The sequence below is a fragment of the Natrix helvetica genome (genome assembly GCF_964273705.1).
Source record: "Natrix helvetica genome assembly, chromosome: 6".
NCBI classification, from domain to species: domain Eukaryota; kingdom Metazoa; phylum Chordata; class Lepidosauria; order Squamata; family Natricidae; genus Natrix; species Natrix helvetica.
The window spans coordinates 24,793,326-24,808,549 of NC_138553.1; the positions used below are offsets into that span (position 1 = coordinate 24,793,326).

At 41.5% G+C, this 15,224-nt stretch overlaps 2 protein-coding genes across 2 annotated transcripts in view; both read left to right on the forward strand.

Annotated features, from left to right (window-relative positions):
- Window positions 1–15,224, forward strand: part of CRY1 (cryptochrome circadian regulator 1) — a 301,323-nt gene that overhangs the window by 104,934 nt on the left and 181,165 nt on the right. The window lies entirely within an intron of this gene.
- Window positions 1–15,224, forward strand: part of RFX4 (regulatory factor X4) — a gene marked incomplete at its 5' end in the record, with an annotated part of 86,418 nt that overhangs the window by 25,839 nt on the left and 45,355 nt on the right. The window contains 2 exons of the mRNA XM_081958295.1: window positions 4,047–4,133; window positions 11,310–11,370. Of these exons, the coding sequence (XP_081814421.1) occupies window positions 4,047–4,133; window positions 11,310–11,370 (148 nt within the window). The remainder of the gene's footprint in view (window positions 1–4,046; window positions 4,134–11,309; window positions 11,371–15,224) is intronic.

The following is a 15,224-nucleotide window of genomic DNA, read 5'->3' on the forward strand; positions in this document are numbered from 1 at the left end:
GAAACATAAAAGAAGCCACAAAGTGCAGCAAGGACGGCCATGCTAGGATTAGAAGCACTTTTGTTCATTTCAGCTATGAATATTTCACACCTCAAAGAGCATAACAAACAACAATAGGTTCGGCATTTAATTTCGGTCTTTTAACTAACCAAAAGTCACAATATCCTGCAGGCTCTGATATATTCATCAAAATAAGAAAAACTATACCGTGGTCATGATGCAAGCTCCATATTTCTCGTTCACGTGTTCACCACGTTGATACATGTACAAAAGGATCAGAGCTTGAATATTGATGGCACAATGCTGCTTTCATCATTCCCTGTTTGACCATCACGGCAGACATTTCTGTGAGAAATGGCAAAAATGTAGGGATGATAAAGGCAAATGGACAGCATTACTCAGCAGTGTGGCAAAGGAAAGACATAGAAGCTGATAACCCTTGATCATTTTCATATAAAGCTTTGCCTTCCAAAGTGGCTCTATTTCTAGCAAAAAGGTCAGTTAGTAGCAACCTGTTTGCATACATTAAATCTCAATATTTTGATTGGTTGGATTGTGAGAAATAACTTGCTATGATTCAGTGAACATAATTTGGATTTTAAAAATTAAATAGGTATATATTTACATACTTTTGAAGGTAGTATGCAAAGCAATTCATTCACATAATAAAGTTCTAAAGTTTATTTTGGATATGTTGGGATCTGCTGCTTTAAAAAAAACCTTTAATAGCTTTATTGTTGTTCAGTGCTACCCAGGATTATACTACATAGGTTGGGCTGGTGTATAAACCAAGTAAATAAATAAATAGGCATCATATTAAGATAGTACAGTTGGTTGTGAGAACAAAATTGGACAGTGGTTACATTATTTACATTATCCAGGCTAATTAATACATTGCAAGAGTTAAATGAATCAATAGTATTGTGCTCTTTCACATATTTATCTGGGAATCGATCTCAGTTATGTTAGTGGGTTAATAAGGATGCATAGATTTGCTACATTCCATTCCATACATGGGGCAAACTGTGCAGGAACTCTACAAGGTAAGTTCATAGATACTCAGGACCCTGGACAGCTCACTGTATAACTAGTTATGGCTAACATAATTGGCTAACATACTTGGTAAATAGCAACCTAGAATCAAGAATTTACCTTTTTCCCCTAAAGGAATATAATTCTCAATTTAAGGTAATCTCTCTTCCCCAAAGTATGAACCCACACCCACAAATCCTACACAGAGTCCAGTTTCCCCAATTTATCATTCAAAACTTTCAAATCAATTTGAAATTAATCCTAAATACTTTTCAAGTCGCTCTGTGTGGTTGGGGAGAGGGGGGTTTCCATGTTTCTGCCTATATGGACACTGACAGAAGCCACAGGGAAAAGAGAAAAATGAGCAGGGCTAGGATTTTAAAAAGAGGGGGGATGAATAACAACTGGTTGAAATTATTTTCCTGTAAAACAAGGTGCCCTGTTATATTTGCATGTTCAAATCATTCTCAAACAAAGCATTTTTTGGTAACAGATACAAATGTACAAGTTTAGATTTCCAAAAGGAAAGAAGGAAGGCAGGCAGGCAGGCAGGCAGGCAGGCAGGCAGGCAGGCAGGCAGGCAGGCAGGCAGGCAGGCAGGCAGGCAGGCAGGAAGGAAGGAAGGAAGGAAGGAAGGAAGGAAGGAAGGAAGGAAGGAGCAATTTTGAGATTTTAACACTAAGCTCTATAAAACTGGCATTAAATATGACATCTTACCTTATGTAGCACAATAGGCAGGAGAGAGAAAAGCTCTAACTGTCATTGCTACTTCTTCCCTGAGCGGAAGATACAGAAGGATATGCATAGAGTCCCAGAATATACAAGAATCTCCATCCACAGACTTCTGAAGGATTTTTCTGGAGTCTTTTGTGGTAGTGAGGCAAAAGCAGCTTTCTTCCTATAAATAGTATTTACTTTTTAAAACAATAAAATAATCCTACCTAATACAGATGAATTGGAGAAAAAGAGAGGAAGAAGCATTGTGCATTCTGTCTAATGCTCCTAGATAAGTCAGGATAAAAAATCTGACATATTTGAAAAGGTGGCAGGTCACGAACTGGTGGTCTGTGGATCACTGGTGGTCTGTGAGAAAAATTTGGTGGTCCGCATAAAAATTATTTGCATTTTCTATAAATCAGGGGTCCTCAAACTACAGCCCCTGGGCCGGATACGTGCAATGAATGTTTGTGTTGCTGCAAGAGTCTCCCCATTTGGGGTCTTTTTGTGTGGGTCAGAGGAGAGCAGAAATTCGAACTTGGGGTCTGCTTCAGCCATCTGGTGCAACGGTTTGGGCGAAGGCTGGAGGGAAGTGCTGCTGGTGGCAAAGAGGTGGAGGGCTCTGTTCCAGTGGGACTGTATCATGACCTGGAATTGGCTGACCGTTGAGCCTCTAGGCGCTGGTACCTGGCCTTGCACTCTGGCAGGTCTTCCTTCTGCTTGGAAAACCTATGCTCGTAGTCCTTAGTGAGGTGCTTCTGCTGAGCCTCCTTCTTGGTCAGATCCAATTTGAACTGAGCCAGCTCTTTCTTGCTATGGCTGCTTAGCTCCCACAACTGCTTCCTGTTGGGGCCCTAAGAAGCCCGGGCGGGCAGGCGAGAAGTGGCTTGGAGGGGAGGGGCGAGTAGAGGCTGGCGAGGCTTCCCTTGACATGAGTGATGTTGAGTTGGCCACGTCCACCCAGTCACATGACCACCTAGCCACGCCCACCCAGCTGGTGATCAGGCAGATATTAGTGATCTGCGGGATTTAAAACAATAAATTTAGTGGTCCCTGAGGTCCGAAAGATTGGTAACCCCTGATACAAGAGATGTTATCATGTGACCAAAGCAACACTTGAAAAATGTTGTGCCTTATGTTTTGAATTAAATGCTGTTTACAGAGTGCTCCGTTCTTCTGTCAAATTATAGCCAGTAATGAACCATTTACATAGACAGAAGTACAAATATTTTACCAAGTAACCATGGAATCTATGTACAAATGCCAAACCGTATAGCTAGTCTTAACATTTGGACAACTGCCTTAGACAGCTGGTAATGAGGATTAATAAAGAGTAACATATTGTTATGTATGTTTCTTTTTTACTGTAAAAGGTATAAGAAAACAACTTAGGCTCTCTTTTTTTGCCTCGGTTGAATACATGAACTTTGTCTTGGGGAGCAGGACTCAGTCTTACAAAGCCAAATGCTTTGGAATAACTATGCCAGCGATGGCGAACCTTTTTTGGCTCACGTGTCACAACTGGGGGGAAGGTGGGACCCTCGGAGGGTCGTTTTGAGCGCTCCGAAGGCGTCAGGGAAGCCTCCGGATGGTCCCTGAAGCCTCTGGAACGCTTAAAACAACCGTCCGAGCAAACCGGAAGTCATTTCCGGTTTGCTCGGAGGGTCATTTTAAGCACTCCAAAGGCTTCAGGGAAGCCTCCAGACGGTCCCTGAAGCCTCCGGAGGGCCTCCAGGGGGGCGGGGGAGGCTCTTTTCGCCCTCCCCAAACTCCTATAAAGCCTCTGGAGCGTGGGGAAGGCGAAAAATGGCTTTTAAAAATGGTGAACCCAGCTCGCCAGCGCACGCATGTGCGCTGGCCAGCTGACAGGGCAGCGCCTCACGTGCCCTGATAAATGGCTTCGCGTGCCACTTGTGGCACGCGTACCATAGGTTCACCATCACTGAACTATGCTATTATCCTTTGGAAAATGAAATAAAAATGATACAGAGGCAGTCCACATTGATCTTAGAAAGCCTTGGCTCATAGTACGTTTTAGTGTAAGGCACATATATTCTGTTTTTTCCCCAGAATGGAAAAAAAATATTTGATATAGTTTAATCTGATATCTTTACATGAAAGTCACATGTTAGTTTTATTTTCAATCTGTGCCAAAGAAGCTGTGGCTGAGAACATTTATTTTTTTTGCTTAAGAAGGGTGTAATATGAATCTGATTTCTTCTCTGAATCTTTTACACAGATATGTTGAAAAATTTTCTAATACAGATTAATTACTTGTTTAAAAAAATGTTTTGCAGAGAGTTGGATTGAAAGATGTCTCAGTGAAAGTGAAAACAAACGTTATTCCAGCCACACATCTCTGGCAAATGTTTCTAATGATGAAAGTAAGTATGTTTTATTTTCTATAGAAATATATAGATTCTCATTTGTTAAAAAAGGCTTGAACTTTATAATGTCTGTGTAGCTCTAGGAAAGTCAGAGAGCACCCATCCACATCTCCAAGCAGGGAAAAGGTTAGAGTTAGATTACAAATGCATCAGCCAGAAAAAACAGCATTTTATATTTATAACTAGCTGATAACCTGGCATTGTCTGGGAATTTATTTATAGGGGGAAAATGTCCAGACCAAATGTAATTTCTAATGTTGGATTTCCCCCCTTACCAGAGGAATCCCCTTTGTGGAGTACTGTGAAGCTGTTACCGTAGCAACTCCACTGCGCTGTACAGTAGAAGCCATTTTAAGGCATAACAGGCTGTATCTTAACAGAACACACACCCAGAGGGGTTTTAGGGGTGTCTTATCCCCACAGTATTTGTTTCCACAGAGTAAGTCATCTGTGTACCAAGTTTGGTTGAAATTGTTCAAGGCGTTCCAGAGTTATGCTGGAACATACACACAGCTGTTTTTAGAAAGATAGATAGATAGATGATAGATAGATAGATGATAGATAGATAGATAGATAGATAGATAGATAGATAGATAGATAGATAGATAGATAGACAGATGATAGATAGATGATAGATGATAGATGATAGATAGATAGATAGATAGATAGATAGATAGATAGATAGATGATAGATAGATAGATAGATAGATAGATAGATGATAGATAGATAGATAGATAGATAGATAGATAGATAGATAGATAGATTGGACAGCTGAGTATATATGAGCAGAGGGACCTAAATATAAGCCATTAAGATACTAGCTTTGTAGATGAAGCCTGAATCTCCCTTCTGGGACCAAAACAATACCCATTGGGGTGCTTGAATAAAGGTTCTTCATTATCAGTCAAAAGGAAATTAATTGCCAAGAGAATTGTTTATCTTTCTGAGAAGGAATGCTATAAAGAGAATTCCTTACTGAATGTTCTAATCATATACAACTCAACAGCTCATTCTCATCTCACCACCTTCCACAACCATTCCAATGTTGGTTCCAGTTCAGATTTTAAATAATTTCATTGTTTTCTTGAAACTCTGCTAATGACCAGCATAAAAGATGGCTGCTTAATTCCCTGGTGTGTGTGTGTATGTGTTTCTCCTTCCATATGGAATACCCTGATAGGAGTGGTTTCAAGCAACCTAGCCAGCGTAGGTAAGTTAGAAGCTTGGGAGGTAGTGTGATGAAAGAGGCAGGGTGACATTTTAGAGCTCTACCAGAATACCAGTGGTAGGCCACTATTTCCTTTTTGTGTGGAGAACAAGGACAATCTGATAGTTGCGACTCTGTTAACAACTTTATTTTGGAGACTGCAGTGCAAAGCATATTGATCTACTTGGCGCATGGAGTGGGCATGATTATGGCAAAGGTGGACATTTCCTTAAGAAGCATAATGCTTCAGGAACAAATGGAGAATACTTGGTTTATATCGTTAATTGTCTCAGGGGGTATCATTGGAATGGGAAGGAGAGTATTAGAGCAATTATGGTTAAAGAAAGAGTATTCAAATACGGCAATGGGAGAGGGACAATCATGGGAGATAAGCATGCCCTTCTCCCTTTCCTTATTTACTTGTATAGGGTGTCCTGTCCTGGTACTCTTTATTACTGGGATGGAATAGAGCCTACTCATCAAAAGTCTAAAAGTAGGGCTGGAGTCTGGACAGATGCTTAGATTCCATCACAGGCTCAGATAACAATCTCTTTTTGGGAAGGGGAAATCCTTTACAGAATCCTTTCCTTCTTTCTCACAGTTAGTCCAAATGGATGTAGAATGAATTTAGAGAGCAATTACCCTTTGTGTCATGCATTCTGGCTTCTGAGTTTTGGCATCCTTGACCTGGGACTGTAATCAACCCACAACTTACACCTGACTCCTCAAAGCAGCTTTTTTCAGGGGTGTAAAACTGACAGCTCGCAGGTCAGATGCGTCGCACACAGGCCACACCTACTCCAGCTCCGTGAAAAGCATGAAGCAGTGTCCTGGTCCTGGCAAAACCTCTTTTATTTACACAACTGTGAATTCACTTCATTCACAATCAGCAAGGCTTGGTAAACAGTCTTTCAGAGGAATATTTATCAACACGAACCTTATCTCATTTGGAGAGCTGCCAGATAACTAGTTTCCAAATGCAGGACAAGGCCACACTTGGCACAGAGTCTCTTATAGTCACAAAAAGTACTTTCCACTCTTGAAACAACCAAAGGAACAAATTGTTTCCTGCAAAAGCCCATTCCCCATTCGCTCCTCTTTTGTTTCCTATAGGAGGGGCCAATCACCTCCAAGGTATGGCTTTACTCCCAAGTCAACCTGCTTTCTTAGTTGTTCTTGTCATCTGGCAGCTCTGCGCATGCGCACACTGGGAACAAGCTCCAGCTGTTCCTCTGACTCACTGCTGTCTAGCTCCCACTCTGCCTCTGACACTGAGCCCTCATCCGAGCTTTGCTCAGTCCCTAGGACTGGCCCATGTTCCTCCCCAACCTCCTCATTGTCTGGGTCCGCTGGCCGCCAATGGGCCACAACAAAACGTTGTGATATATCACGTGACAGCAATGTGACGCAACAAGTTTGACACCCATGATCTAGGGAGTTCTGCTGAAGATTCTATGCAGCTGGGGGGCATCTGGGATTCCATTTAAGGATGCCCATCAAAAAAGAGGCTTTTATACATCAAATACAACATTTTTTGCCTCCCAAAGCCCTGCCCCCTTCACCAAAATGGCCGTGCATAGCTTATAGGAGGCTTTCACAGACCTCCTGGGGGCTGGGGAGGGCAGAAATCAGCAAAAAGCAGGCTGTTTTTTGCCATCACCACCCCCATCCCCCAGCAGCACTCTATAAGCCTCCATAAGGCTATGAATGCATTTTTTTTTTACAAAAAACAGGCCCGTTTTCGCAGAAAACTGGCCTTTTTTGCTCTTTTTTGGCCCCCCACTCCCCAGGAGCATTCTGCAAGCCCCCCCCCAAGGCTATTCATGCCTTTTTGAGGGGGGAAACGGGCCCGTTTTCATGAAAAATGGGCCGTTTTGGGGAGGTTTGCAGAGTGCAAAAACTTTTTTTTCCCTTTTGGAAAGCTCTTTAACTGATTGATGAGAATTACATTGATCAAGTGCTGTGCCAGCAGAAACACCTACATATCTACTGTATTTCTCTCTCTCTATTTCTCTCTCTCTATCCCTCTACCTATCTACCTACCTACCTACACACACTTTCTCTCCCTCCCTACCTACTGTATTTCTCTCTCTCTATTTCTCTATCTATCTACCTACCTACCTAACTACTCTCTCTTCCTACCTTACTGTATTTCTCTCTCTCTCTCCCTCTACCTACCTACCTACACACACTCTCTCTCCCTCCCTACCTACTGTATTTCTCTCTCTCTATTTCTCTCTCTCTCTACCTACCTAACTAACTACTCTCTCTCTCTACCTTACTGTATTTCTCTCTCTCTCTATCTCTCCCCCTCTACCTACCTACCTACCTACACACACTATCTCTCCTTACCTACCTACTGTATTTCTCTCTCTCTATCCTTTTATCTACATACCTACCTGCCTACCTACCTACCTATCTAACTAACTACTCCCTCTCTCCTCCTACCTATCTACTGCATTTCTCTCCCTTTCTATTTCTCTCTCTCTATCCCTCTACCTACCTACCTACCTACACACACTATCTCTCCTTACCTACCTACTGTATTTCTCTCTCTCTATCCTTTTATCTACATACCTACCTGCCTACCTACCTACCTATCTAACTAACTACTCCCTCTCTCCTCCTACCTATCTACTGCATTTCTCTCCCTTTCTATTTCTCTCTCTCTATCCCTCTACCTACCTACCTATCTACACACACACTCTCCCTACCAGTCTACTGTATTTCTCTCTCTCTTTCTATTTCTCTCTCTCTATCCCTCTACCTACCTACCTACACACACTCTCTCTATTTCTCTCTCTCTCTCTCTCTCCCTTTATCTACCTACCTACCTGTTCTGACCCCCCCCCTTCCTCCTTCGCCCACACAGAACACACTCCGGAACAATACAAGGGAACAGGTTTATTTTACAAACAGACAGAAAGTTCTGTGGCAGTAAACCACCACGACAAAGCTCACAATGACAAGACACGAAAGCAGCTATCCAGCTGGCTATGTTTCAAGACCAAGACTTCTTGCAGGAGTCCTTTGTTGACTGCTGCAAAGGGCGTATGCACAGTCAATCCTTTTATAGCCTGGAGAGGAGTCTCCTGATCAGCAGCTGAGAGCCCTTACCGCGGATAATTGCGCCCACGCTCCTTGCGTCTATGGGCGCGGCGATAACGAGCATCCAGGAACTCCCTGTTCAGCTCTGACTCACTGTCTCATGACTCCTCCCCACTCCTCCAAGGCATGGCATCAGGAGCCCCCCTCCTCTGGCTCTCACCAGTGCTCCATGCCTCAGGCGCCTCCTGGTGCCGACCAGACTCTCCGATCCCTGCTCAGAGTCGGAACCCTGTCCAGGGTCCTCCACCTCCTCCTGAGCCGACTCATAGGGACCCTCACTCTTGGAGTCTGGTGGCAACTGCAAAGGCTCCTGCTGGGCCACAACACCTACCTAACTACTCTCTCTCCCCCCCTACCTACTGTATTTCTCTATCTTTCTCTCCCTCTCTATCCCTCTATCTATCTACCTACTTTTTTAAAAATTTGATTCTTCAAAACTTGGTGCATCTTATACTCAGGTGTGTCTTATACTCCGAAAAATATGGTAATTCTGTTCAGTATTTCACCTTAAGATATTAATGAACATTTTCGCTGTTCTGAAAAAAAACTATTGAATTATAGTAGGAGATTGTAACAACAATTATTTCAGTGTATAATTTATTTTCTTAGTTATTTTGCTACTATATTAAGTATGAAATTTTTAGTGGGTAGGATAAAAATATAAAAAACCTTAACCAGATTTGTTAGCATTTTAAAATATGGAGTTGCACATAACAAGTTCCTATTTTAACTTCTCTAATATAATGATGAGCATGAATTTCTCAAGCAGCAATATGCAATGAAGAACACGTTTGCTTACAGAAAAGTTTCAGTGATTGGGGCTTCAAAATGTAGGCATTGAAATATAATAATAGTAGTAGCAGTAGTATAGTAACATAAATGCCTTACCCCTGTAAATGAGTAATGTTTCACAGAAGATGATAATAGCCAATAGCTTAAATGAATTTATAAAGAGATTAGGCAGATTCAGCTGTATGGTAGTTTAATTTAATTATTTTCTCATGATTTGTTTGCTTGTTTCACACGGATCATAAATAGCCAATAGGCTAAGTTTACTGGCTAACCTAGGTGATATTAAAGCTACCTATGAGGTGGTTCAGTGCACTTTAACTCATATCTGTTAACCCAGGGCTGTCAAATTCCTGGCCCTTGGACCGGATGTGTCACGCACTGGCCACGCCCACACCCGGTTTAGCGAAGGGGGAAAAAGACCCGATACGTCACGTGCCAACGCCATGACCATGTGGGTTTGACACCCCTGTGTTAACCTGATGTCAATCTCCTAGCCTTTGTGATATCACTGAATTCACAGCAATCCTAGCTCAGGGAGCCAAATTGCAGGCACTGGCCTCTGTAAAGATTTGAACCTAGATAGTTCCCTTTTGAAAGAGATTAATGTGAAAGCCTCAAGCAGATGAGACTACTCTTGTCTCCTCAATGTCTGTGAATGGGAAAGAGAAACCACCCATGAGGGAAGGGGATCAGATACATCAATCAGTACCAGGTAACAGCAATGTTCTACTTCAGTGCCATGTCTCTCACCATAGAACTGACCTGAGGAAGGACTACTTATTGTTCATTAAGATGAATCTTCTGAATTGGTAAGTCTCAGGAGGAGAACTAATACTTCCCCAGACCAGTCCATGTGTCCCACATGCTTTTTGCCAGCTAGGGTTGCTCACCTCACTCATCTTCTAAAAAAGAGTTGAACCCACAGAATCAGGCCATTGGTCTGTCATTCAACCTCTGCTTGATTATATTCCTCATAGTCCAACTATTTATTCAGGGGTGTCAAACTCAAGGCTGGTTAGAATCCAGCCTCCAGGGCTATCTTGGTCTACCCAATGTGAAGATGAAAGATCAGGCCAGTATAGCTTCAGACAGTCCACCCAATGTGAAGTGGAAAGATCAGGCCAGTGTGGCTTCGGCCTGGTCTACCTAATGCAAAGAGGAAACATGCCAGCAGTTTGGGGAGTGGTGTCAAGCTGGCCACTCCCACTCAGTTGGCCACACTCACCCAGTCAGACACCCCCCACCCCCAAGGTCAATCACAGCCCTTATATGCTAGTCCACTAGTAGAAAATCTCAAAATATTATCATAATTATGTTTTCTTCCTGGGCAAAGAAAACTTAACAAATAATCCTTGTTCCCAAGAATAGCATCATTACAACAGCTCTTAAAAATTAATTGGAACAATGTTATCTTGCATGTGCCCTCCATAATGACACCCCTAGCAGAAAACTGAATGTAGGAATGGCTGCCCATTCTTTAGAACTGTTTAGAAATATTCTTTCATATTTGGTTTTGGGGCAGCAAGAGAAGAGAAGGAAGGTGGAAGGAAATGTATATTGTAATGCCTGATCTACTGTATAATAGAACCTTCAGAGTCTAATGATATTTTCAAATAATATTTGGGTTTATCCCAATTGCAGTCACAACTGCAATGGAGAGAATAAGAAAGGTGCAACATATCCATGGAGCTTGTAAGAGGTGCATTTCCTATTTGTAGGAAGTCCTGATGTACCTTTTCTCCAAGTTTGAGTCTCTAAACAGGGAAGGTAGATCAATGACCCAATGCAGTGAAAGGATGTGAAAGGTGGATGAGATGTAAACATTTATTTCCTTTAAGTTCCAAAGAAGGTATTCATGGGAACGCTGGTGCTGACAGGCATCAGATTGTACAGACTGACATTTACTTAAACAACCATTCCAATTCTCATAATTTTCAAGTATTTTTTGCATATTTCAAGCTTGTTTCTGGGGAATTTGAGAATATTCCCAACAGTGGAATTTTCTCATGTCCTTCAAGAACCTCAGCTGAAAGAATGTCCCCTAATAGTGTTTTTTCCTCAACAGATGAGGAGAAAGAGAATAACAGAGCATCTAAACCACACTCTACCCCAGCAACTCTGCAATGGTAAGATTGAAAAAACCACATTTATTCTCAAGCAACTACTTTAAGGCAAACTAGAAATATTCAAGAGCATGATGAACACGTAGGAATAATTTTGGCACTGTTGCATTATTCTAGATTATTGACTACATCAGCATTCTAGCTTGTGCTCATTAATTATTGTTCTGAGCTCAGAATTCAATGTCTGAGGATTAATATCTTTTTTTAAAAAAATGTGTAAAGGATCTGTGCTTTGCTAGAATTCCAAAAGACAAATAGCTCGTTAGCTCTAGCAAAAATACTATAAAATATCAATAAATGTAGGCACCTAAAAGTGTTCAGTTATATCTTTTCTAGTTACCCATCTAATCACTGGAAACATATGAACATAGATGGAGAAGGGCCTCTGGAAACTGATTAGTTGAACATCTTCCTATTCTTTTCTGAACTTATGGTACCCTAAACTCTGCCAGCAAATGGTTAATCTTTCCCAAATATTTAAACAGCAATTCATTTTTTGTTACTGTTGTTCTTGTCCAGCAACTAATACTTTGGATTACTCCATTCCTCCTCAGAAGGCAATTGCTTAGTCTTTCCTATAATTTAATGGATTCATTTCAGCCAAATTGTCACAGCTAATTATCTCATAAAGCTCTTCTCTCAGGAGGAAACAAGCCAATAATGGTAGCATCCTTAATCATAGAGGTTAATACATCCCAAAACTCCCAGGATATTCAGCTTGTTGGAATGTAGCCATTATTTGCTACCATGTCCCAATTGCCCAAGAGAGGCAATAAGCCATTTGCTATCATTCAACCTACCGTCTTTAATAGCACAGCTGCCCTTACGGTTTGTTTGTCCTTACAGTCATATCTGCCCTGACTTGTCTGGGCTCACTGCAAAAGAACTTCATGTTCTCCAGAGTACAATATGTTGAGAATAACCATCACCCCTTTTGTTTGTCTGCATTTGATTCTAAGCTGCATAACTTCAGCTTGCAAGTCCTTACAATTCAATGACTGTGAACTAGAGGCATCAATACTTAAGGAAGGAACGACACACCATTCTGCCTCCTAATATGCCAGCAGCACTTCACCTCTTCCTCTTTTAAGCAATATGACAATTGCAATTGGTCCAGTCAGGGGGAGCCTGGAGTGGCATGAACAGCATTTGAAAAGGAATCAAGAGGAGGCAAAGTAGGTATAGCAGTGTGCCAGTCAGTCTAAACCAGGGGATGGCAACCCGCGGTTCTGGAGCCACATGTGGCTCTTTCACCCTTCTGCTGCGGCTCCCTGTTGCCTGTTGGCTCCACAATTGATAGGGCTTTTGGTTAGGACAGGTAGGGGAAAAAGGATGCCATGCTGGAAGGAGACTCTGTGGTGGAGGAACCAGACTTCCATTTGTCTCCAGAATTGAATGGGGGGCTTCCGGTTAGGACCTTTGTGGCTCTTTGATTGTTTAAAGTTGCTGACCCCTAGTCTAAACTATGTTTAGGCTAGCTAACATAATTTGATTTGGTCTATATATCATGCTTATTCATAATATATTATGCTTGTTTGAGCTTAGTGGAATGTGTGAACTTAACTTAATTGTGGCATCTGGCAAAATATTATTACTATTATTTTAGCAAACTACAGCATAGCATGGTGTATTTATCTAGCTGATGTTAGCTCTAGCTTCATCTCTGGCCAAGACTTTGGAAGACCAATGAATTGTGGTGGCAGCAACCTGAGTGAGCTACATCCTCTGCATCTCATTTCAGGTTGTTTGGCCCATGCAATCAAGGCTGAGCAGAGATGATGGAGCCCAACCTAACCAGCTGAGTGAGAATGGAAGCTGCAGGGGATGAGTATGTGCTGGTGGGGAGAGGATAGCCAATAGAAAGGAGAATTTAGAGAAAACCAAGGAGAAAGAAGTGAGGAGATGGCTGAGAGCACTGGAAAGTGTATTTCTGTGCAACTGTTTTTTTTTAATTCACAGATTAATTAGTTATACATGAGTTTTGAATTGGCTGCCATGAACTGGATGCATTATGTTCTCTTAAATCATCTGCCTTTTGTCCATGGATTCATTGATTATTGCACAACAAGTGAGCGTGGCACTTTGAGTGCTCTGTCTCTGACACAGAACCTGACATTTGTTAAGTTGATCTGTGCTTGAAAACAGTTATGTAGGGATTAATATTAAGAATCTTGTAGGTTTATTGTCATTGTAAATATTGTCATAGGCATCTAGAGCACTATAGGGAGAGAGAGATACATGCATACATATAATTTATAGGCTGCCTGATTCCAAACAACACTGGGCAGCTTATAATTACAGTATTTTAAGGCATAAACACACACACAAGGAGATTTATGATGGCCCCCGAAACTTAAAACAAGTCCATTAATAATTTCCTGAACATTATCAAGGTGGGAGCCAACCAGATCTCTGTGAGGATATCATCCCACAGGGCAAGGGCTGCAGCAGTCATACATCGACGTAGGCCCCAGAAGATGGTACTGGTTAAGTGATGGGAGCTGGAGCACACCCATTCAAACCAGATGGACAGAAGCAACTGGAATCAAGCAGCCTTTCAAATAATCCAGGCCTTTTTCCATGAAGGACTTTATAGATGATAAATAGCACTTTGAATTGCACCTGGAACTTTTACTGGTGCAGCTGGGGTCACATAGACACAGCAAAGCATACCTAAAATTGTCCATGACACTGCATTCTGGAACAAATGTCTGGAAATTCTCAGTCACTCGGATCATGGTTGTCCCAAAAGTGCTTTTTCAAGAGGCAACTAGAAATTCTGATTTTTCTTTGAAGTTGTTTCGCTTCTCATCCAAGAAGCTTCTTCAGCTATCTAAGAGTTTCAAACATCTCTTGAGAGCTGAAGAAGCTTTTTGGATGAGATGCGAAACGTCTTCAAAGAAAAACAGAAAATCCAGTTGTTTCTTGAAAAAGCACCTTTGGAACATTCTGTTAGAGTTGTAGTTTCTGAATAGTTTTCAAGAGCAGCACATTGTTGCAATCCATTGATGAGGCTATGAGTGACTGCCGGATGTGCCCTTGGTCCAAGAAAGAGTGCACCTGGCACACTAAATATACTTGAGCAAGTTCCTCTTGGCCATAGTTGGTACCTGTGTATCCCAGATGACCCCTTGAGTTGTGCACCAATCTTGAATAGGAAAATGCAACCCCATCCAAACACAAAGATTGAAGATACCCAGAGAGTAGGGATATCCACGAATTTTGGAAATATTTTATTCATTCTAGGTTCCAACCTCTTACCGCAGGGTATGGTTAAAAAAAAGTCAAGGATATCCTTGAGGATATCTTTGGATCAGATCATTGATAGATACCAGACCCCAAAAGCAGTGTGCTATCTCCTTCAGCATTTTAAACTCTTCTTTTTACACTCTATTCCTTTTGATTTTGTTAGTCTGGGGAAGAGATGTGATACTCCAGCAATATAAAAGAAGATTGATGGGAAAGATTGTGGTGTACTAATTAACACTTCAAAGACTATATAGTACTTCTTTTAGATATTACAGCTCTTTATGGAACTGGAATAATGTTGAACTACAATGAAATGTACAGTTGCTGAATGCATTCTTTAGTCAGATACATTCTTTTTTTAATCCAGAACAAGTTGTCATAGCATCCATTAAATTCTTCAGCTCTCTGTATTGTGCCCTCTGAATGATAGATGAGTATTTTATTACAATGGTAGTGAAAATCAAAACAACAGGTGATTGTGGAGAATTACATCTGGCTACTTACTGTAACACAGTTCATTTAACTACAAATTATTTAATAAACTATAATTGGGTGATGTCTTTCAATATGCTAGGCCATAAACCAAAGTTTATGATCTATAATGACTG